This window comes from Haliaeetus albicilla, chromosome 27 (assembly GCF_947461875.1).
Source record: "Haliaeetus albicilla chromosome 27, bHalAlb1.1, whole genome shotgun sequence".
NCBI lineage: Eukaryota > Metazoa > Chordata > Aves > Accipitriformes > Accipitridae > Haliaeetus > Haliaeetus albicilla.
In genome coordinates this window covers 22,488,576-22,511,913 of record NC_091509.1, presented here as the reverse complement: position 1 = coordinate 22,511,913, position 23,338 = coordinate 22,488,576, and the positions used below count along the sequence as shown (strand labels likewise).

At 52.3% G+C, this 23,338-nt stretch overlaps 2 protein-coding genes across 5 annotated transcripts in view; both read left to right on the top strand.

The window, feature by feature from the left end:
* Positions 1–21,927, top strand: part of PPP2R2B (protein phosphatase 2 regulatory subunit Bbeta) — a 115,981-nt gene extending 94,054 nt beyond the window's left edge. For all 4 annotated transcript variants that reach the window (XM_069772406.1, XM_069772403.1, XM_069772404.1 and 1 more), the window contains 5 exons: positions 8,834–9,011; positions 10,579–10,743; positions 18,074–18,243; positions 18,785–18,876; positions 19,738–21,927. In XM_069772406.1, coding sequence (XP_069628507.1) covers positions 8,834–9,011; positions 10,579–10,743; positions 18,074–18,243; positions 18,785–18,876; positions 19,738–20,017 — 885 coding nt within the window. In that variant the 3' untranslated portion in view covers positions 20,018–21,927. The remainder of the gene's footprint in view (positions 1–8,833; positions 9,012–10,578; positions 10,744–18,073; positions 18,244–18,784; positions 18,877–19,737) is intronic.
* LARS1 (leucyl-tRNA synthetase 1) overlaps positions 1–23,338 on the top strand; it is a 349,414-nt gene that overhangs the window by 191,875 nt on the left and 134,201 nt on the right. The gene's annotated exons all lie outside the window — the stretch shown is intronic.

Genomic DNA, 23,338 nt, shown 5'->3' with positions numbered 1-23,338 from the left:
CGCTGGAGTTTGTCAGGGAAGGAGGGAACTGTGATTTTTTTTTTTGTCCCTGTAGAAAGTCATACTGAAATGTCAGAGAACTGGACGCTATTTATTGGAGTCCACTGTCTGCCTTGAAAGTTTCAGCCTTCATTTTACTTTCAGTCCATTTATTCCTGGTAGCAGCTTGATGCTGTATGGCTGGAGGAGTTTGCTACTTGGGTGTCTTCCCTTGTGCTATGAGATAAGGCGCTGTGATTCCCCACTCTCTGGCAAGCAGCCTGGCGGGAACATACGGCTCCTGCTTCATGGCAACGGGAAGAAGTAAAACATGATGTAAGTGCTCAGTATTATGGTTATGAGTATCTGCCTATGCAACGCCTGCTGTCCCTGAGGACGGAAGATTGAGGACTCTTCCGCCAGCACCAGTTTGATCTAATGTTTTGATGATTTTACTTAGACAGATATTTACATAGCTGTAACCATTTTGCTGCAGCTTCGTGTATCTTTGATGTTTAATTGTCCTGTGATGCTTGTGCTTTGGAGTAAAGCCGCATCCATCCACAGTTTAATTTTCAACCACAGACAAGCAAAAAAGGGTTTTAAAACCAGCTTGCTGCAATCATCTCTTACCCATTTGTCGTAATGGTTTAAATGTACTTGATAAGCATTGTTCTCTGAGGAGTTTCTAACCCACATAGTGCAAAAGGAATATTTAACTCTGCTCAGACTGTAAAGTAAGGCTTTTGCTGTCATTAAAAGAGCTCTCCTTATTTGGATAGCCTCCAGTCTAATAGCTACAGCCCTTCAGCCTCATTTAACAGCCTCCACAAGCTCTGTGCCGCTCGATGTACAGCTGTACCTACGCCATGGGATGTGTGCAGGAAATAATTAACACAAATAATATCCAGGGCTTAAATCTTTTTAAATAGAGAATGTGTTTGCTTTGATCCCTCACAGTGCAAGTCAGACTGCAGTGAAACACTGGTGTGTGTCCTGCCACTGGTCCCATCCCTCCCACAGGAGGATGCTGCAGGCATCCGGGTGCTGTCTGTCACAAGATGCTGTCTGTGCCTCTGATGGGCAAAACTGGGGGAACCAGACAGGAGAGGCAGCTCCTGGGCCTCCCTTTCCTATAGAGATGGTCTGATCTTTACATTGCTTGTTTAAAGAGAAGCAGCAGCATGCTGTGCTGTCAGCACTGCCTTGGAACATAAGGCCTGAGCGCCAAGTACCACAGGGACAGCCTTCTGCCTCCCCGATGTGCCGGGTGGAGGCTGCTGCTGAAGGATATTCTTGTAACAGGCCACTGTGTGTTCTCAAGCCAGGCTGGGATTTCTTACTCCACCAAGTCCCCTGCTCCTGAGCTACATCTGCAGCAGGGAGAGCAGCTGGGGCTGGCAGGGGCTCTGGTCAGGGGCTCTTGGGAGGGGATGCCACTGCCTTCCCTCCTCTGTCCCAGGGAAACCCAGGGGAGCTCAGATACCATTTGGGAACAACTTTTCCTGCTCCAGGTAGCTGATCTCTGCCCAAGCACTTTAAAATGTTGGTAGGTAAGGAAACACCCTGTAAACTCACTGGTGTGACCCTAATGAGCCCAGGGACCAATTGCTCTGGGCAGCAGGGTTGTGTCTCACCCAGGTTATTAAGGACTTAGTAGATTGCCATGGTACAGAGGGTATTTTTTTGTGGTCTCCACTGGACACCTTCCTGGGTGAGGAATCACCCTCCCAGGCCAAGCGCGACGTGGGTGCAATGAGCAGGTGCATTGATGTGCCCGGTTCTTGGTGTTTGTAGCTGTCACAAAGCTTGCTCTGATTAAGAGCTACCGCTTCACTCTCTCAATTCCAGCAAAATCCATCATAAATTCTGTTTTATATCTCCCATTTTGCCAAAGCAGTCAGGTTTCTTGGCCTGTGGGCACAGTTTCCTGGGGAGGCTGTGCTGTGTTCCCACTGCATCCAGTGCACCCAATGGGCAGCCCCAGAGCAGGGCTGTGTGACGGGAGAGGGAAGGGGATAGGGGATGCTTTGGAGGACTGCCGTGCTGCTGCATTTCTGCCCCAGCAAAGAGATTTGTCTGTCTTTTCCTTGTATACATTCTCCAAAGCATTATCATGTAAATGACATGGTAATGTGAAACATTTGGCTTTTTTTGGCTATAAAACGCATATGGCAGAACTAATCAATTTCAAATGATCGTCATCAAACCATTGCCACAGAAATGGAAAAAAAAAAGGATTTTCCCGTTTTCATTAGTTGCTTACATTGCTCTAAAGCAGCTCAATGTGTAATGTTTGCATGCTCGGCTGCCCTTTGGTAGCCTGGCCCCTCTGCCCGAGTAGGGCAGCACTGGGCTCACCGCCATGCAGTGCCATCTCTGGGAAGCAGCCGTGCTGCTCTGGGACGTGCTGGGGACCTGTGGGGTGTACTCCCTTGGAGGTGCTTGATTTTTGTCACTCTTGAAGCAATGCCCTGCGTGAAGAAGGAAGGGCTTGGCTCGGTCTGGTGAGGCATGGCCAGTCTGCAGGGCTCTGGCTCTGAAGTCACTGTGCAGGTAACGGTGGTTCTCCCAGGGACGGGCAGTGCCAGCACCTCGTGCCACAGCTGCGGGGCACAGGGGGTCCTGGCTGGTCATGGGGACGGGGCGCTTGTGGCACAGCCGTGGCAGGTCTGCAGAGCGGGAACTTCCCTCTGGCAAAGCCAGCGGCAGCAGCCAACCCAGCAGTGTGCACTGCCTGCACGTCTGCTTGCTTCATTCTGCAGGTACTTGAAAAGAAGTGAAAGAGCCTGTTTTGCTGCTGCTTTTCTTGGGTTTTTTTGTTTTTCCCAGGTCATGAGTTGAATTCTTTCTTTTCTGGTGAAAACTCATTATTCATCCTTTTGATATTTGTAAACTCGCCTTGAAATGCCAATGACCAGAATTGACCTTTCAGATTTTTTTTTTCATTTCTTTTTCCACAGCAATTACACTGCTGGTATCTGTGTCTAGACGTACTGTAAAAACTATGTGCCGAGCAGAATTACCAAATGGGTTTGGATTGCTTTGAATGTGTGTTTGGTAACATGGCTATGTTTCTACACACTTCTCCCAGGAAAAGTAGGAAAATTGTAAGCTGCCTGCTGGGATTTTGCTGACACTGGGTCTTTTTCAGCGGGAGAAAGAAGTTAAAAAATATGTTTTCAAACAATCACATCTTTAAGGAAATGCAGTTCTAACAAGATTGGCATGCAGAGTTCAGGATTTTTAACTTCAGATAGGAAAAATGTACTGCTTGTTCTTTAAGGTTTCTGCAAACTTATTTCAGTATTTAGGTGCTGATAGTGAAAGTAATCCTGGAGTGTAATAACTGAACTAGGACAAAATCTCAGTTACAAACAAAAAAAAAATCCTATAATGCTATAAAAATATACAAAGAACGGGAAATCTGGGAAGGTTTGGGCTCTATGTGGAACAACACTTGCAGTGAATTCTCAGCCTTGCACTAAAAACCCTTCGTGAACTGGCCCTGTTTTTTGCGGGGCGTGTATTTTTGTTGATGGCCCGAACAGTTGGGCCATATGGACTAAGTTCAGGCTTCGAACTCTGCACCTCGGTGCTGGTGGAGCTGAGCCCAGCAGATGCTCCTGTGACTTGGCCCCCGTTGTGGCTGGGACCTGCTGCCCACAAATGGCTCTCATCCTTCTGCTGGGACATGCAAGTGGGGTCAGAGGAATGATAGCCCCACTTCTGTCCTCCCACAGGGCTGGGGGCTCTGGGAGGGGACATGGCGCAGGCGGTGCAGGGACCTGCCGCCTGCTCCTGCGGCCCCACGGCCCCTGCCCGTCCCCACGCACGCAGCCAGCTACATGTCACACCTTCTCGCCCTCCACCTCCGACTCCTGCAGCTGCAGGCATGCACTGAGTGCCTGCTGGTGCCGATGCTGGTGCCCTGCGGTGTGCCAGCAGCCTCCTCCACGACGGAGCAGTCATTGAGAAGCTAGACGCGGCTCCGGCGGGCAGGTCTGCTGGGCAGCACACACTCCCGCTCTGGTGCTGCAGCGCTGGCTGCACCATCCTCCCTGCGGACCTAGTGTCCGTGGTCTTCCCCCTCCTCCTGGCCCCCCAGCTGGGACCCAGACCCTTTTGGGGCAGCCCGCACCTTTTGGACCTGCACACGTGAAGGTGGATCTTCAGTTGGCAGCAAGTCTATGCCTGCATTTGCCTGTATGAAAAAAGGCTCAGTAACAGGCGGCAGAAGAAACTGTGTTAGTGTGATGCTTAGCAAGGAGGGACGCGTCTAGGGAAAAGAGATGAAACCAGAAGCTCTATCAGCTACATGGACCAGTAATGAGATAGCGGGTTTATCCTCCCATGGGAAGGTACCTTCCACACTTCACAGGGAAGGTCCAATAAGACGAAATCCTGAAAAGCATGAAATTGTCAGTCTGCCATGAAAATAGTGTTTGAAGCACATTTCATCTGCAAAATATTAATCTGCAGGCAGCATTGGCCAGTTACAGAATATGCCTTTTGTAGGTAAGTAATAAACATCAGGGAGCACATTCAGAGGAGCTCAGCTGCTGGAGCAGGTGAAGAACCTTGCCGGATTTATCCCTGAACAGCTAGCTCTGCTCTCTGATTTGCCAGGAGCTGGATTACATTTTCCTTCTTGCAAACCCAAGGCTAGGGTTAATCTGGGCTTTGGCTGTGACTTAATCCCACTTGGCCGAATCCTGCCAGCTTGCCGGGGCTGCGCGAGGCTGCGGAGCAAACTGCGCGCCAGGCAGCACTTGTGTGGAGCTGGGGCAGGCGGGCTGGTGGGAGCGGGGCTACGCCTGGGCGTCCGCACTGGTCTGACACCACCGCCGCTCGTCTTGTGCCAGAAAGGGCAGGTTGTCCTGCAGTAAATGCAGAAGGAGAGAGGAAAGGTCTGCCCCGTCCGCTGGTTTACAGCATCACCGGTTAGATGTGAGCAGTGCCGTACGCTCCGAGCAGGCTGCAGTGGGAGCTGCTCTGCAGTCGGCATTACAGCCGCTGCGCTGCCGGGCTGACCTGCTGCCGGTCCCGCTGTGCATGTAGCAGGTAATTGCAGAGCTTCAACTGCAGTTAATGCTGTGGCTTGGTAACCCCTGACGAGGCAGGGACTGGATAGCCATCTGAATGGATTATTTATTGATTTTTTTTTAACGGCTGCTACTCTGGGTCAGATTTGGATCTCGGTGTAAGTCCAGTGTGGCTCCATTGTGCCAAGAGGATTTCCATGGAGGTAACTGAGAGCAGACCCTCCTCCATTACACAGAAATGGGTGTGTGGTCCCAACACTGACGAATCTGCAGTTGCCCTCGCTCCCATCTGCCTGTGGCCGGGAGCACTGTGCAGGGGCGAGTGCAGGACCCGCACCGGGGTGATGCCGGGGTGATGCTGGGGTGCTGCAGCAGCTTTCTGGGCCAGAGGTGGTATTACTGTCTTGCTTGTCTGTGCTGGGCGTTCTGTTCATGAGCCAGCCCTGTCATATTCACACCCTTTAGGAATTTTTGCCCTCCAGCATGTCCCATGAGAAGGTTTCCCAGCAGCGCTTTCACCTTGTGTGTAGGTGGTTGAGTCCCATCTTGCTGCAAGGCTGTGCTGGGGTTTTCATGTCACCGGTCTGACCCCCAGTAACGGGCGGCTCAAACCCGGCACATGTTGGACTTGTGCTAGTGAGAGGTTATGTGACCATGCCATCCTGGGAGCTGAGGCCTTAATCTTCTTCCCATGTATATTGACTTGTGTTTTGAAAATGCAGCATGCCATATAGCACCTCTGGGCAGAGGATGAGGTTTTCCTGAGAAACACTGAATCTCTGCATCTCTTCAGGCCATGTCCATCACAGCGGCATAAACGATGAGGAGAAGCTCTGCCACGCGAAGCTTTTCTCCCCAGGAGCAGGGAGCATTTGGTGACAGTTGACATGACAGACAATGAAAGGGGGAAACCTGATGGGAACAGGGGGCAAAGTAGCGAAGCGGCAGTAATTACTGCCATCGCATTACCTGTGCCGTGGTCCTTCGCTCAGCGGCTGGAGGTGGCAGGAGGACACGCACCAGCAGCAGTGGGAAGGGGCCAGAGCACGCCGGCTCTCTCCACCCCCCAACCACCGAGAAAATGAATTTTACAGCTCAAGGGAGGATTAGTGCCTCATTAACTCAGGAAAGGGGAAGCCTTCACCAGACAAGGAGAGAGGAATCGAGTGTCATGCGTGCTTTGAATGAGTGGGACCGGCTTTTTTGCGGGGGTGCCTGCTAAAGGCAGAAAGAAAAATTAAGACATACTTTGTTTTAAATTAAAAATGACTGGCATTCCCCCCACTTCCTGAAAACAGAAAGTAATTTAATTTATTAGTGGTTTATTTTATTTGACAGCCTTTCTATGTACTTGATGCGGTTTGTTACACTGAATTACCCTTTAATAATGGGTATATATAATACCAGAGCCTGCCCTGCAGGTTGGCTCTGTAATTGAAGAAGGGATGCACTGAGGAGGTCTCTGTGCTGTAGAGGATTGCCATGGCAATGCTGGTGGGAGCTGGGTGGTTTAGGCAGACACTGGCTTGGACTCTGCATGCTTCAAAAAAAAAACCAAACCGAAGTTTCAGTTGCTGTCACATTGCCCCATTTGTTGGGCGCTTTCTCTTCACCATCACTGACCATTGCCATCCTGAGCCGCTCCCTGCCTGCCCAGCTGGGCTCTGGATGGCGTGGCTGTGGCACCCGGAGCAGTCCGCGGGGTGTTCCCTGAGACCACCCTTTCTTTTCCTTTATTAGACGTTAAGCAGAAATGTAATGCAGGTGTCTGTCAGCCGCTGGAATGGGTCCCTGGGGCACTGGGAGTTACATTGCTGGATACCAGGCAGCGCACTAGGAAAGATGCAGCAAAGAACAGTCCCGTGGTGGCGAGCGGGATGAGGGAGACGGACGGCTCTTCTCTGCCTGTGGTTTGCGTGTTGGCGAGGGCGCGCGTCAGTGCCGGCACCGGGGTTGAGCCGTCGGCACGGACTCGCGTCGGCCTCCCCCGTGGTGGTGGTGTTCCCAGCCGGCTTCAGGGCAGACTTCAGCGGAGCAGAGACTAAGCCCAGGCAAGGGCACAGCCTGCGCTGGGCAGCTGCTCCCCATGGCCATCCTGAGACAGGGTTTGCCGTCCGCTGCAAGATTTCTGCTGTCGTGGGACAAGATCCCCAAGCCGGTGTGTGCTTCCAGCGCATTCCTGGCTGCTCCTGCCTCAAAATGTCAGTGTTTTCAGGTTTAAATACTTATTATTGATACCCTTAAGCATGAGCTCGCGGCACATGGTGAGAAGGGACATGGACACTTGCTGTTTTCCATAGTCCAGTGCAGATTCTTGCCACCATAGCAGATAAAAAATCCTGCCTTAACCAAATACTCACGGATGACCAGGTTTGTTCCTCCTGTGGGGTTTTACCTGGTGATGGACCAAGTTCCAGAGATAAAAAACTCCTCAGAATTTGGGTCTGAAGTAACATCTGGAGAATTTTCTTAGCTGAAGAGTTTATCTTAGCTCTGTGGTTGTGAGTAGCTGCCATATGAAAATTGGGTAAGGAATTGTGCTGGGGCACTGGAAGTTGCAGATGGCCACGCTGCTCTGGCTCAGACCCGGACTGCTCTGATTGCTGCGCACTGCAGTGCGTGCTGCTGGGCTCCTGCCGGGGACGGGGACTGGCCTGGGGTTTGACCGCGAGGTGCCGTCGGGCCGCGCAGCATCATCTCGCTGAGTGAAGTCCTCTGCCAAAGTCTTTGCTGTACTTATTTTTGTGCCCAGGGAGGCCTGGTGTAACCATTGAACCCTTTCCCTTTGCACAACTGTTGTGTTTCTGACAGTCTGAATGACAACTCGGTTCCTGTAATCCCTGAGCAAAATGCGAGCCTCCATCCCCAGATGGCTGAGCAGAGTCCTTCAGCGGCAAATGATGCATCATTGACTGTGTCAGGCTGAATTAGCAGGCAGGCTCGTCACATTAAGCTCAGGCTCTGAGCTGGCAGTCCCTGTGCTCTAGTGTCGCTCGAGCTGGCTGTCACACTCCTGTCCCCACCTCTGCAGCCATGGGAAATCTCTTTGGGCAGCACACAGATAATACACACAGTAATGAAGTAGCTTGAGGGAATAGCTTGCTGGCAAACGGGCGCACAGACTGACACCTTTCTAGTGTATTAAGTTGCCTTAAGAGCGTTATGCCTGAAGTTATTACATTGCTCCTTGCATACACTATTCTTACTGCATCTCTCCATCCCCTGATGTTTACATGAGTTATGCTTATTAATCTAAAGGCAAACATGTGTAGCTCTGTTTCTAGTCCCTCCATCTGTCCCTTCCCTGTGTGTTCCCTTTCCTGTCTCTTTTCATCTCTTACCTCCTTCACTTCACTGTGAAGCAAATGCAAGAAGTTAAAAGAAAAATCTATGCTGACCTGGCTCTCTCAAGAAATATATTTCTGTCAGAAATACTCCAGGAATTTCAGACTCCAGTTAACAGTGACAAAACAAGGCAGAAGTGGGTGTTACTTTTTTTTCAAAGAAGGAACAGTTGCTGCAGCAGAGATCCAAGCCTCATTTACTGGGCTCTCGCTCCCTTGCTGCAATCTAACCATACTGGTGCCTCTTTCAAAAGTAAAAGGCTTTCGTGTCTGCTTGTCCTTCTGTTCATACACTTAGAAAGGCATCAGGTTTCCTTGGTGAGAGCATGGAGGGTGGGATGGAGCACTGCCAGCCAGAGCTGCATGGGTGCCCACTGTGTCCGTGGGGGCATCCCCCCCAGTGCTGGATGCTGGCATCCCACTGGGGTGCCCCTGGGTGGTGACGCTCTGCTTCCCATCCCACAGGTACCCGTGCTCCGGCCCATGGACCTGATGGTGGAGGCCACCCCCCGGAGGGTGTTTGCCAATGCGCACACCTATCACATCAACTCCATCTCCGTCAACAGCGACTACGAGACCTACATGTCGGCAGACGATCTGAGGATAAACCTGTGGAACTTTGAAATCACAAATCAAAGTTTTAGTATCCTTTGGCGCGCGGTGCCCTGCGGCCCCTGGGACGGTCCCAGCCCGGCCAAGAGCAGCAATAAGGGAGGTGCCTCGTCTGGCAAGTGGGATGTAAGAGCCTTGGGACCCCTGACATGTGCAAATGTCAGTGGGAGAATGAAAAAGCTGGACGGGGAGACAAGTCCGCGGTGGAGGAGGGACCTGCGAGGTCAGGCTCTGCGGGACGCAGCAGAGCCATGCCTGTGTCTGCTGTGTTGGTGACCAAGCAGGTAGTGCAGCATCTTGCCTGGCCCCGTCCCCGCACCCTGATCACAGTTCCTCAGTACAGGAGCTTTACCCTCTGGCAAAGGCTTGCAGGGGCTCAGGAGCACAAAATAGTGCTGTCTGCCATGCATCCAACTACAGAACTTCTGAAATCCCCAGTCCCCAGGTGTCATTACCAAGGCGCTTCCCTCTCATCTCTGCCTGTGCTGCCGGGCTGAGCCATGCCACTGGTGGGACACCGGGATGTCTCTGGCAGGCACATTCGCTGTCACACCCAAGCCACTCCCTCTGTGGCTCAGGGCTCAGCTGGCATCATCGCGACTGCTGCCTCCCAGTGTGGGTGACACATTTTTTAATTTTGCCTGCAGCGTCTGCATGGGGCAGGCGGGGGGGTGGGGTCCATGGGTGATGGAGAAGACAGATGCCTTGGGGAAGACGGAGAGAGGAAATATTAATCGTGCAGTCTCCATTATACCCTGCAGCAGGGTGACAGGCTGCCAGTCACAGTTGTACAAATGAGGTCGTGCCAGTCACCCTTGTAACAGCCACATCAGAAATAATAACAACGGGGCAGTAATCATCGGTGATATTTATATAGTGTTTCCTACTGTGAAATCCCCAGGGCATGTGGCAAATTTAGGTAGCTGGAGAGGATTTCAGCAGTCACAGGCATGTGGCTGGTGGGAGCTCGAAGTGGGTACGGTTGAGCAGGGCTGCAATGTGTGTTGTGTTTCAGGAAGAAAGTGAGGAGTACTAAGTTTGGATAAAACCTCAGGGAGTTTATATGGCCCAAGGGAATTTGGCTAAGGTGCAAGTGCAGCACCCAAAACGCTTGCTAAGAATTGATGGAGAAACGTCACCACCAGCGAGATGTCCCATCCCACCAGCCACCCCTGGGCTGTGGTAGTTTTCTGTTGGTTGTCATGCTCTGGCTTTTGTTTCCCCCCATATTGTTTTCAGTGTGGTTACTCACTGTGCCCTGACGCTGCAGTAAAAGACGTTTACTCTGGCCCAGGACAAATGGGCAGAGTTGGGTCTCATGCCATGCTCCAGGCTGTGGCACCAGAGCCGTGGTCCCTGGCTGAACAGAAAATGTGATGGACGTTAGCTTTCCCCTGCGCTAGCACTGACTGGTCCTGGCTTAGCGCTGCGGTTCTGCCCCAGGACGGTGCTGCTCTCCTGGGAACACCTGGTTTGCACAGGGCGAGGGGAGGCCCAGGTGCCCAGAGACATCAGCAGGAGGAGCAGTGGGAGGAGACCCCACGGGAGGAGCGGGGTCTGGGCCAGACTATGTGGGGCTCCTTGACTTGCCCTGCCAGACATTGTGGACATCAAGCCAGCCAACATGGAGGAGCTGACGGAGGTGATCACGGCCGCTGAGTTCCACCCGCACCACTGCAACACCTTTGTCTACAGCAGCAGCAAAGGCACCATCCGGCTGTGTGACATGCGCACCTCTGCCCTCTGCGACCGCCACGCCAAGTGTGAGTACAGCCCCTGCCAGTAGGACAGCTGGGAGGGGGTCTCCTTTGGGTTAAAAGAGCCCAAAAAAGGGGGTGCGGAGACCGACCTGGGCTCAGGTCTGCCCTGCCACCTTGCCCCATCCTCTCTCTGGGTGTGCTGGGCTATGGTCCTGTCTGCCCCTGGGCATTCCCATGGCCACCTGCCCTCTGTCCTGCCTGTCCCCAAAAGGAGCAGCTTTCCCTCGGTCCCCATGCCCTTTGCGGGAGCATGTTAAAAACCACACGGTGATGTTTTGGAAGCAGTGGATCCAAGGCGTCACTGGGATGTTGGTGCACAGCGACTATGGAGCTGCCAATGCCAGAAGATAGGGAGTGCTGTGTTTCTTCAAGCTGTTTGTCCAAATAGTCTCGTGTCCTGTTGTCAACTGTGGTTGATGCTGCAGTGGTCAGGATGTGCAGAAAAGCCCCCTCAAAATTTGGAGTAAGCTGGGCAGCTAGGGAGCTTGTCGTTGGTCCTCCCCAGGCTGAAGCGATGAGTGAGCTGCTGCTGAGGCAGCCAGCTAAGCTTGCTTCCTGCTCAGCCTGTACGTGGCAGGAGGTCATTACTGGAAATATTTGCCCTATCAGCAACTGCTCAGTAAAATACCAGCACAAACACCTACAGCATTTATGGGTGGGCTGGTGAATACCTGTTGCTGTTCTTTGTGGCCTAGCAGTGCCTGGAAGGCAGCTCTGTGCTGAGCACAGTGTTGTAACTAAGACACAAAGATAGTACAGACCTAAAGGAGTTCAGTATCTCCCTTAAAGACAGTGAAATATGGCAGAAACAAGGGCTGCTGTGCTGTGTGACTGGACAGCTGAACCCCTGTATCTCCTGTTCTTGTTTGAGTTTTCTTCAGAAAATGGCCAATACCTTGTGGGAAGTTAAATCTACATCCAGAGAGCACTTCGGTGTGTTTCAGATTTAGGTTTCCTAGAGGTGATAGGGAATTACATGACAGCTATTGCTTCTGGGCTTTTGAGTTGCGGTTGCAGTCTGATACCTGTTTTTAAAGTGGAGTAAAGTGAGTGGAGAGGAAAGCTTACATTGCTGACTGGAGATTTGGAAAGATCGAATGGCAGTTTTCCCAAATCCTGAGCAAAACACACCTTTCTATTCTTGCATTTCCCAACTGTGTCTCGCCATCCTACAGTGACGGCTCCCAGCTGAGAATCAGAATACAATTAAGGAGCAAACAAAATTCATTTTCCTGACACTTCAGTGGCAGAACTGCCCCCCACCCAAGCCCCGGCATTTCCCTTTGTTTGGGTACTGCTGCATGTCTCCAGCCCTTGGTGAGCACACCGGCCAGCGGTGAATCCCGGCTTGGTTTGACCTCTCCCGTGACATTTCCTTATTGATTTCCCTCCATCCCTCAGAAGCATCAGCCTCAGTCAATTGCAGTTCAGCAGATGTGTGAGTCGAAATTGAGACGGTTCATCAAAGTTCAAAATGAAAAGCAACATTGGCTTTTGGAGGCGAATCCTCCAATGGACACATTTAATAACTGTCAATATTTAATAAAAATGCAGAAGATAGCACTGCACATCCCAGTCATGTTTATTTAGATAGATGCAGTTTGCTGCTCGGGGCCAGCTTTTACTTATGTGCTTCTCTTATTAAATTTTGTTTGCCCATTTTATTTGAGGCTGTTGAGATCTGTGACATTGTGTGTGTTACCTCCAGCCGTGTAGCTGGCCTAAGAGAGAACATCAGCTTCCATATAGAAATGCCTGCTCCGCAGGGGTGTGAAGATGCATGTGCTACAACACTGAGGGGCAGTGGTCCTGCGAGGGGCACACCATGCGCAAAGAAGTTGCGTGCGTTGTCTGAAGGACCACAGGAGATCAGGATTCCTGCAGCAGCTGGCAACACCGGCAAAAGTAATCCTGTTTGAAAAGCATATGGGAAAGTGAGGAAAAACCCTGTTGGGGGTTACTACAGTTATTTCCCCGTAGCAAAAGGCATTGGGCTTTCCACTTTTTTTTTTAAGGAGCCACTTGTGATTGTACCTACCGAACTCCTGAAAAAAAAGGCTCAAAGTACAGCCCATTTCCCAAAGGGGGACCTTTGCCGCCTTGTCTTGTCACTGCTGACTGCCTTACAGCAACACTACCAAGCATTTATTCTTTGCTGAAAAAAGTTTCAGCTTTGGTTAGAAATAAGAAGCACACAAAGCAGCTTTGATAGGGTAACTGACAGCTTACAGATTTTACCCTCCAATATTGCAGTATTTCTAAAACAGGCCTTGTATTTGGGCAGGCACTGCTGCCTTTTGGGGGAGCCCCAGTGAGGAAGACCCAGCCAGACTCTGCATCGCTGCGGCTTTCCAAGCACGTGGCAGAAAGGCTGCTGGTCTCCCTGAGGAGCAGGATCACCTCGTGGGCCATGCAGCCCTTCTTGGCCATCTCGGGGTTTTGTTTGGTCTGTGTCCTCACGGGGATAGGCTGCTGGGGAAGGAGGACTGGCAGGGGGAGCCAGCGTGGGGGGGGCAGCTCCTGCGCAATGTCAAGGGAAAATAGATTTGTTGTGTAACAGAGAATTAGTGCTCAGAAATCCTTTCCGTAAGCTCAGCAGCCGAGATCTGCTTCTGTGGCAGGAGCAAAGCCACACAAAAGCCTTCAGCCGGGAAGCAAAAATAGCTCTCCCGAGCCCCTGCCCTGCCCAGCTGCACGCTTTGGTTCTCAGACCCACTCCACTCTGCTGTTGGGGACTGGGGGGCACTGCCTGTCTGCTGTGACCCCAGTCCTGGCAGAGCCCTGCTGCTCCCAGTGCCAGGACCAGAGAGAGTCCAGGCATCCCATGGAGGAGCGGGCGGCTGTGGTCCTGCTGCCTGGAGGCCGTGGGGATGGTCCTGGCAGGGTCTGGGGACAGCAGGGTCCAGCCACTCCGCAGACAGCAGCTCCCCCCCATCCTGCCTCGGGGCTGCCAGGGCCTGAGTTGGTGCTCAGAGTACGCTGCCAAAAGCACTTTGTTAATCTGTACCTCATCTGTGAGGAAGAGGAACACATTTTGTTGCCTCACTACAGATAGGAAGAATGAGGCAGAAAAGTGAATCACTCAAGTTCATGGGGAAAATTGGCACCAGACTAGTAATTTCTGCTCCTTAGCCCATGGTTGCAAGGCTCCTGCACCTCTGGGCTGAAAGCAGATTGCAGAGTTGATTTTTTCCAATATAAAGCAAAGCTCAGTTCTCTGCTTCTGCTAGCTTAGCTTTTCCTCAGTGATGATCGTGATTAATTTTGTGCTTAGGTGAACTATCGGTGGAGTTTTGACTTTTTATTTGAAGCAAGAGAAGAAGCAGACGGCTAATGTATTTGCCCATGCAAGCACTGCTCCACTGTGCTTCCAGGTTTCCACTGGGGCCCTGTTTATTACCAGATTAACTGGAGCCTCGGCTGAAATCCAGAGGGGTCAGGTGCCTTGTCCGGGGCTTACACGCTCCATCACTTTTAGTGCACAGGGCAGACGGGCCACCTTGCACACGTGAGCGATGTGCAGCCCCCAGGCCAGAGGCCCCCTCGCTCCCTGACCTGCAGGTGCTGCCCGAGGGTGGGCACCGTGCGGGGTGTGCGAGGGACCCCGCGGCACAGGCAGCAGCACGCAGGAGGCAGCACAGGAGAGCCAGAGCCCAGCAGAGATGGCAATGTGGCTTTGCCCATGCCGGTGCTCTGTCAGAGGAGATTTGTCTCATACAGGTTAATACGGACCCGTGCTGAAACACAGCCACCGGTTAAACCCACAGCATGCTTGCTGGTGGCCAGTCCTGGTAACACCCCAAAAGCTCAGCAGGGAGTAACTACCGTGTAGGACTTGCCTGCTCAAGCAGAGCTCGGATTGATTGATCCAAAGTCCTTTTATCTGGCAGGTCACTTAATGCAGCTGGTCATCTGGTGCAACCTGAAACTCAGGATGCACAGAAGAGGGGAAGAGAAGAGAGAGGGGAGCTGGGCTTTGCTAGCTCTGTCTTTCCAGAGAGGAGAGTACAAGGGAAAATAGCCACATCTGGACTAAACTAACTTCTCCAACCTAGGCGTGTGGGTCTGGGGAAATGCTCCCAGTGCTGCTGTTGTCTGCAGAGTGCTGTGGCTGAGCAGAGGGTTTTCCCGCAGCAACTGCCTGCCCTGACTTGACATGCTCAACGTCCCTCCAGGTGATGGTCTGGCCTTGCCAGTAGGTGACTCTGCTGCTTGGCTAGCTGGTTTTCTCTAAACACCTGAAGAGGCTTGGCCTCTTCCCCTGGAAATCACCTTTGCCAGCTCGGAGGAGAGGCTCTGAGCCATGTATCCTGGGCTGCTGCACACCATTGGGACAGACAGGGATGAAACTAAAGAGTGCCAACTCTGCAAATCCAAACCAGGCTCCAACAAAACACATTTATTCCCATGTTCCTGCTAACATCATGTTCTCTTTACCTATTTTTTTCAGCTAAGCCTTTTATAGAGGAAAAAGGTTATAGAAGTAGAGCACAGAGATCTGATTACCTGTTAGAAAACTCACTTCTTTGTGTAGACAAAGCCAGCACTGGGACTCTGCGGGGTGAGCTGAGCTGAGCTCTCATTGTCCCAAGTTTTGGCTGGAACAGAGTTGAGCTGGTAGTGTCACCCACAGAAACTAATCATCTCCTTCCTCCAACCCCTCGCAGGAGTTAAGGGTGTCCTGATGCACAGAATAATAGGCCTGGCAAGACCTCAAGCTATGAATTAACTAGTCGGTTGTGCAAAATCTCCAGGGGAGTGAAGAACAAGCCTCTTGTGCCACCCTGAGCTCATTTAGCAAAGCAGGAAACTTCTTTGCCTTTGCAACACTCTCCTGTCTTCATCTGAAATCAAAACTTCCACCTGCTGAATCATTTGCTTCTAACAGGGTGAGTGTTGGGGCTGAGCTGAGAGGTGACACTGAGCCCAGAGAGGGACCTGAGTGACAGCCACGGCCCCAGCCTGGGCTTGGTGATGGTGCAGTGCAGCTTTGCTGTGCTTTCGTTTTCCAGTCTACATTGCTAATTGTCATGATTAGAGTTTAAATGAGGAGCAAGAAAAGACAGAACTTGGTGTTAAATTTATTGATGAGTGGTTGAATTTATTGTTGAGTAAAAAAAAGCCATTTGCTTTGAAACTGCCCCGACAGAGGATCCCTCTGGCCGAGGGGTGCTCCAGTGCAGGGCAAGTGTGGAGGCAGCAGCTTGGGAAGATCACCTCCAGAAGTGTCGTTTGAATGATTGCTCTCTGCATTGGTTGGTCTGGTTTTTGCTTTCCAGTATCAAAGCCCTAGTACGGCCAGCAAGGTGACCAGGGCAGGGAAAATGCAGTTAATGCCTGCCAGACTTCACCTCTTAGCTGCTCTGAATTTTAAGTCATCGATGGCTCCTCTGCACTGGACGGCATACAGGACTGGATCCTGCGCTGGACTCTGTTGTGCACGGCTGGATCCTGCACTAGACTCGGTGCAGGGCTGGATCCTGCCTTCTCGCCCTGTGCACAAGTTCCTCAGCACAGAGGAGGTGCTGCACGGGACCCCCTTGCTCTCCCGCTGGGCTGGGGCTGATGCTTCAACCCTGCCCCAGTCCCTTCCTGGGCATTGCTGCAGCCCGCACTCCTCAGTGCCAGTTCCCCCACAGGCACAAGGGGACGGATGAGCTCCGCTGCTGCTCAGGCAGGACCCGGAGGACGGGGAATTGCCGGAGGAGGGAGCAGCAGGGTGCTGCTGGGGAGCAGATGTGATGCCGTGCCAGTGGGAACGTTCCTAGGGGGATGTGGTACCTGGTGTCAGAGAGCTGTTCCTGCCCCTCTTCCTACCGCAGTCACCGCACCCTTGCTGACTTGTCTCGGTGCTGCCTCAGCTCTTGGGTTCATTCTCTGAGGCCTTTCCTGTTTGATAGTTGATCTGTAATTTAGCATTTTCTACTTCTACTGTATCAGCAACAATTTCCTCTTGCCCCCGTACTATAAACTGAACACCTCCAGCCTTGATATAAGCTCGCATACATGCATCCGTGACGGAAATGATGTAGCCATTAAAACAAGCCTCATGAAGCCAGCCAACCTGGTGTGAGCAAACCTGTGATGATTACAGCAAAGACAAGTCGTGGCATTCAGATGCTCTCCACAGACTGCCTCAGATCTTTATTTTCTCTTGTCGCTGTCACTTCTCTTATTTAAAAAACCTGACGTGTCATCAGATTTCCTGGTGGTGATTAAAGGACCCAGAGCTGGGTCCTGCTGTGGGCAATGCCATTTCTGATTTGTAGAGAGATCATTTATCCTGGCACTTCAGGCATTTTTTCCGCCGTATTCAGGAGTTCAGGCGCTGGTACCACATGGCTCAGCGAGGGGATGATAAACCTGAGCAAACACTGTGCTCGGTGTGGCATTGTGCAGGGCACGCTGCCTCTGGGGCGCGGAGCGGCCAGGCCGGCTGCTGGCACATTCCCTGTTCTGGTCGCCGGTGAATTGGAGCCAACAGCCGCCGTGGTGGAGGGTTTGTAGCAGAGCCTCGGCACTGGGGACAAGGGTCAGACAAACGCAGCTGGCGACTGGATTTTTCTCCAGTAAAGGAGTGAAGCAATGCAAGCTTATCCGTGTTACCCAGCAGTATCCTTTAATGCTGCGCTGGAGAGCTGTCTGTAGACGTGGGAAGAGGAGGCTGGACAGATGTCCCTGCATCGGCAGCATCTCTCTTGATGCATCTCTGTTTTTAAAGCCATACTTGCCCAGCTGATGTTACTTTGAAATCAAATTTGTAAATACATTTGATTTGGAACTTCATCGGTCTCCCTCAAACTGTTCAAACTGTGATTTATTCAAAGACTGATCTGATTAAAACTGTAGGTTGCAGTGGCTATAAAATATTTACATTGATGTTCAGTTACACTGCACATTGATTTGTGGAGAGCAGAAGTGACGTGCAAGGCTCTAAATCTTCTGGGCTTCTGTGGTGCTGTTGCTTATTGCATGCTTTAAAAACAAAGGAGCTTCAGTTGTCCCAGGTCCTTAAAATACAGGCATTTGTCTGGTCTGCACCCAACCCAGAAGTGGGGAGCGTTCACCCAGCCTGCTGTGGGGACACAGGTGCCTCTGCTCGGCACAGCAGGGCAGGCGGCCCCGGGGCCGGAGAGCATTTGGGTGTTGGTGGTGGCTGCCCCAGGACACTGGCTTGGTGCTGCCTGTAGGTCTCCACAGCCAAACTGGAGCCTCCTTTGCCGTGTAGCAGCGTGGCTCCGGGGATGCCCGCTCTCCTCCCAGGAGCATCCTGCAGTGCTGGGGCAGCCTGCCCATCGGCTGATGCTGGGTCTTGTCTCTTCCTCTTCTGCAGTTTTCGAAGAGCCTGAAGACCCAAGTAACCGGTCGTTTTTTTCTGAGATCATCTCCTCAATCTCCGATGTCAAATTCAGCCACAGTGGGAGGTATATCATGACCCGGGACTATCTCACTGTCAAGGTGTGGGACCTGAACATGGAGAACCGGCCCATCGAGACCTACCAGGTGAGTGTGGCACAGCCGGGCACCTGCAGCAGTTGGGCACCCACAGTGCTCCTGCCCAAGCTGGGCTCCTGGGCCGGTGGCAGAGGGGATGGGTACAAACCTGATGGATGGGAGCGTCATGCCATTAAATCACAGAAAGCAAACGAAGAACTCTTAAATGTGGGCTCGAGTGGCCTGGTGAATTGTAACCCCTATCCCCAGGTTGGGTGTCGGTGAGGAGGGGAAGCTCAGGTGCCGGCAGCCAGCGTGGGAGGCAAGCATCAGGGCAGACCAGCAGTCGTTGCCACCCTCTGCCAGGGGACGTGCCCTGGTGCTGGCCGGTGCTGCCCGAGCCACACGTGGAGCAGTGCTGGTGCTGCTGCTTACAGTGAAAAGGTGGCCATGGGCAAGGGGCATACAATAACAGGCCGTGCCAACGCTGCCTGGCCTGGCTGTGAAGAGCATGGGGCTGGGCTGGGTCCTTCAGCCACTGGCATTTGCCGGCCGCTGGGCTGTGCCAGTCGGTGTTGTGGCCTCATGCCCCATCCCTCCCTGCCGGCAGGTTCACGACTACCTGCGGAGCAAGCTCTGCTCGCTCTACGAGAATGACTGCATCTTCGACAAGTTCGAGTGTGTCTGGAACGGGTCTGACAGGTGAGCAGTTCGGCAGCACAGTTCCACCCCAGCACCCAGCCCTGCGGGTGCTGAGTTTGGCCCAGAGGGTGCACGCTTTGGGATGGCCCAGTGAGTCCCATGTCCCCCCTGTGGTGCCTTCCCCGGCCTTTGGCTGGGTGCCAGGTCTGGAGAGTTTCATGTGGGTACAACAGGGATCACCTGAACGCACAGCCCCATACCCAAGCGCTGCTGAGGGTGTCTGATGGGGTCCCATCTCTCCCCTGGACGGGTTTGGTTCCTGTCTCCATTTCACCCACACCTGGAGGAGGGTGGTGATGCGTTTCGCTCCCGATTGCCCAAATCTGGGGATGACAACTACCCACGCATCAAGCACACTGAACCAGGTGGCAGAAAGCATGCAAGACCAGTTGACATGGCAGGATTGCCACATTTCTTCCTCTGAACCATCAGAGCAAGTTAATGAGGCACAACTGGGTCTGAAGCCGAAATTCCAAATCTAATCCAAATCTCATTATGCCTCTGGATATTCATTCTGCCTCTAGTCACGAGGCAGTTTGCCCCTAAAAAGGTGTGAAAAATCATTCAGTTCAGGTCAGCTAAATAGTCACCATAAAGACTGATCTCTGTACGCATTGTTATCCTGAAAGGAATTGCCTCTCCCATGCACGTTCCCTGGGTTAAGGAGAAGGACACAGCGACATGGCTTCACCGGCAGAGCCTGAGCCTTTTGGTGCAGGAGGGGGCACAAGCTGCCTGGCATCTTGGTTGTGCCCCCATGTCCTGTGGGGCCTGTGCTGGGCAGGTCTGGGGTATCGCAGCTGGGTGGGTGGCGGGGGCCGGGGCCACGCACAGTGACCTGTCCTTCTTCCCTCCTCGCAGCGTCATCATGACCGGCTCCTACAACAACTTCTTCCGCATGTTCGACCGCAACACCAAGCGCGACGTGACACTGGAGGCCTCGCGGGAGAACAGCAAACCCCGCGCCATCCTCAAGCCCCGCAAGGTCTGTGTGGGCGGCAAGCGGAGGAAAGACGAAATTAGCGTGGACAGTCTGGACTTTAGCAAAAAGATCCTGCATACAGCTTGGCACCCCTCCGAGAATATCATTGCCGTGGCAGCAACAAATAACCTGTATATATTCCAGGACAAGGTTAACTAGGAGGACAAGTTGTTCTTTAGGAATCTCATGTACTGAATACTAGTAAACACAAGATTTCAAATGTTTCTTTTCTTTCTTTCTTTTTTTTTTCCTTTTCCTTCCTATTCCTTTGTTCAGTTATGCTCTGCAGATAGCAGTTGTGCAGAGGCGAGCACTCCTGCACCCCCTGGCACCTGGGGCAGTGCGGGGCACAGCCAGCAGACACCAGATTTCTCTTTATTTATGTGTTGAGAGCTAAGATGTAACGTGGGGCAGCTGGGGAGGTGTTAGGTTTTTGCTATCCCGGTGTCCCCAGGCGGCACTGGGGTGGCTGTAACTGTCTGCAGATGGATGAGCATGGTGATGCGGCAGTGTGGGCTGTCAGCAGTCGGCTGGGGAGGAGACAGGGAGGGGGGCGTGCGGTGTGTGCGGGGGCACACACTGCCCTTCAGGGGCTCTAGTTACAGCAGTCCCGCTCTGATTGCTTTAAACTTGGTCCTAGAAATATTCCACCTGTTATGTTGCAAGATCAGAATGTCATCCCCTCTGCCATTTTTCACCTTTGTCTTTTTATTATTATTATTTTGTGTTTTCACCAACAGAGACAGCAAAACCAAATGTAAAATGGAAAAGTTCAGATTTGCAATGGACAAGCTTATAAGAGGGGATCTGCTGCGCACAGAGATGTGTCTGCTGTAGCCAGGCTCCTACCTTCCCCCTACCCCACAGAAACTCTCCTGAGGATTTGGCTTTGTAGATACTGTGGTGCCTTTTTTGGTATATGAAATACCTTTGTAAATGATGCTTCCAAACTGCATTGATTGCAAACCAAATTGAACCTGGGCTTTTCTTCTGCATTTCTTGTCTTTTGCTTTGGTCATTTTTACTTGTTCTGTTTGTTGTAAGCTCTTGCATGTTGTGACTGTCTCTCTCTCTCTCTCTCTTTATTTATTTGATTTTTTTAAAGATAACGTATAAGTTGCTAATTTATGACCTTCTAAAAAAGAATCCAACCATATATTGCTGTTATCACCTGACTGCTTCAGAGAGAGGCTGTCTGTCATCCTACATTATAATAATAATAATGATAATAATAATAAAAACAATAACTCTTCCTCTTTGCATGGCAAGGCTGCCCCTTTCTACTCTAAAGATTGTTCAGGGCCCTCTTTTACCTGAGCAACTGTTCCATAAAAAAAAAAAAAAAGAGCTACTTAATTTTCAGTCAATCTGAAAACTGCTCCTGCAACAAAAAGCAGATGAACAAATAGTCAATTAAAAAAATTGAACACTGTCACTTTAGAAGTGGCTCCGTAAGGGTGGCCCTGCTGTGCATCCCTTCCGCTGGGGCAGCGGGCATCCTACCAGCGCCTGCATCCTTGCAGGGATGTTTACACGACTCTCTAAGGGCAAAGTGCTCTCTTGGGACAGCCTCTCTGCGAGGCACCACGAGGATTCCCAGCGTGTCCCATGATGGCCTCCCAGCTCCTACACCCGACAAGGGAGACGAACTGCCGCTTACTCAAGGAGCGCAGGGACTGTGCGGAAAACCAGGAGCTGTGCAGCGGTGGGGACCCTGGCTGGGCCCCGGGCCAGGGGAGGCTGCTGCCCCAGCCCCTGGGATGGATCCTTGGGGTGCTGACCTGCTGGGGCGCCCCATCCCCGCCTCGCAGACCTGCACAGGGCAGCAGCGGGGAGAGCTTGCTGCCTTCAGAGGAGTGAACACAAGGGAAAAAACAAAGTGCACTGGCTTATAAATTTATTACAAGCGATGGCTTTCAGGAGTAACTTTTTTTTTAAAAATGAAATGGTAAAAAAAAAAATAGCAAGAGTAAATGAACCATTTTTTAAAAAAAAAAAAAATGTTCTTTTTTGGTTCCTGTAAAGAAAGCCTGCACTCTGGTATCAGAAGTAAAGTTGTCCCAAATGTGTCTTTGTGTGGAGTCGCTGCTTGTGCCTCTTGCATGGTGGGTGATGGTAGCTCTGTGGCACCCAGATGGTGTCTGAAGAAGGTCCCTGGTCAGAGGTTGGCTGCCAGGTCTGTGCTGATGAGGGATGGTTGAGGGGGTCCCCGAGACCCCAGGGATTCTGCATCCCTGCTGAGGCTAGAGGACATCAGGGCAGTGGATAATTTGGAGACCAGTGAGTGGGAATACAGCCTCCCCATCCAGCTGGACGCACCATGGCGAGGGTCAATCCTTGGGCTGTGGTGGGGCTGAGCAAACGTCCCGCCAGTCCCACATCTGCCACTGGGAGGGGGTGTGGGAACCCAGGGATGCATAAAGTGGGATGTCACCTCCTTGTCCAGTGGCTGCGGAAGGCAGGTATTGCTGTGGCTTTGTCACCCATGGGCCTGTCCCGCTTAGGATGCATTTGTGCATGGGTGGGGAGGGCTGGTGCAGGGCTGGGCACGGCATGGGCCGTAGTGCTGGGGAGGTCGCAGCCATGTCGGAGCGACTGCCACCAGCCTCAGCCAGGAAGAATACCTGCTTTTGGAAACCACGCTGTCCAACGGCATCCTGCACCCACTTACCCAGAAATCGTGTCTACGAAATTCACGGTGATCGTCCATACGGAGGGATGCTTGGTGTTGTGCCCATCTGTTGTAGGTGGTTGCTGTTCTCCCCGGTGCAGCCACGCACACAGAGCCCTGCTCGCAGCCCAGCAGGGTCAGTGGCCTTTCCCACGAGAGGAAGGTGCTGTTTGCCTCATTTCTGCACAGGTGCCGTGTTGCCCTGTGGGAGAGTGCAGTAGCTCCCAAAGATGCCAGGGTGAAGCAAGGGGCGGGGTGCACACCATGGCTGGTGCTGGTGCCGCGCAGGGGATGTGCTGGGGAGGAGCCGCCGTGGCTGGCCATGCCTGTGCTTCGTCCCGGGGGGCTGCCTGGTGCGGCAGCCGCCATCAGCACAACCCTGCAAGTGGCGGAGCCCCCACCATGCACTTAGATGCCAGGGAGGCATTAATTCCCTGTTCACGGCTTGGCTACGTGCAGTGGGGTGGATAGGCTTGGGGTATTGCTTTCTTTTAAAACAGTCCCTTCTGCTCATCTGCAGCCTGCAGCAGCAAGGCAAAAGTGACAGGAGCTTGAGGGGCACCGAGGAGGGGAGATGCCCGTAACCAGGCTGGGAACCAGTTGTATTCAGTAACTGCAATTGAGCTCTACATCAGTCAGTGAAGCAGTCACTCATGATGGCCCTTGATGTGCAGAAAGCAAAAATCCTGAATGCTTTCTGCAGCAGTAGAGGGGCATTTGAGAGTACTAAGGGATGCTGTATTGAGGGGCAGCGTGCATGCCATGCGAGCAGTGTTGGATGATGCCGTGTGTGGGGTGCTGCCCGGCGC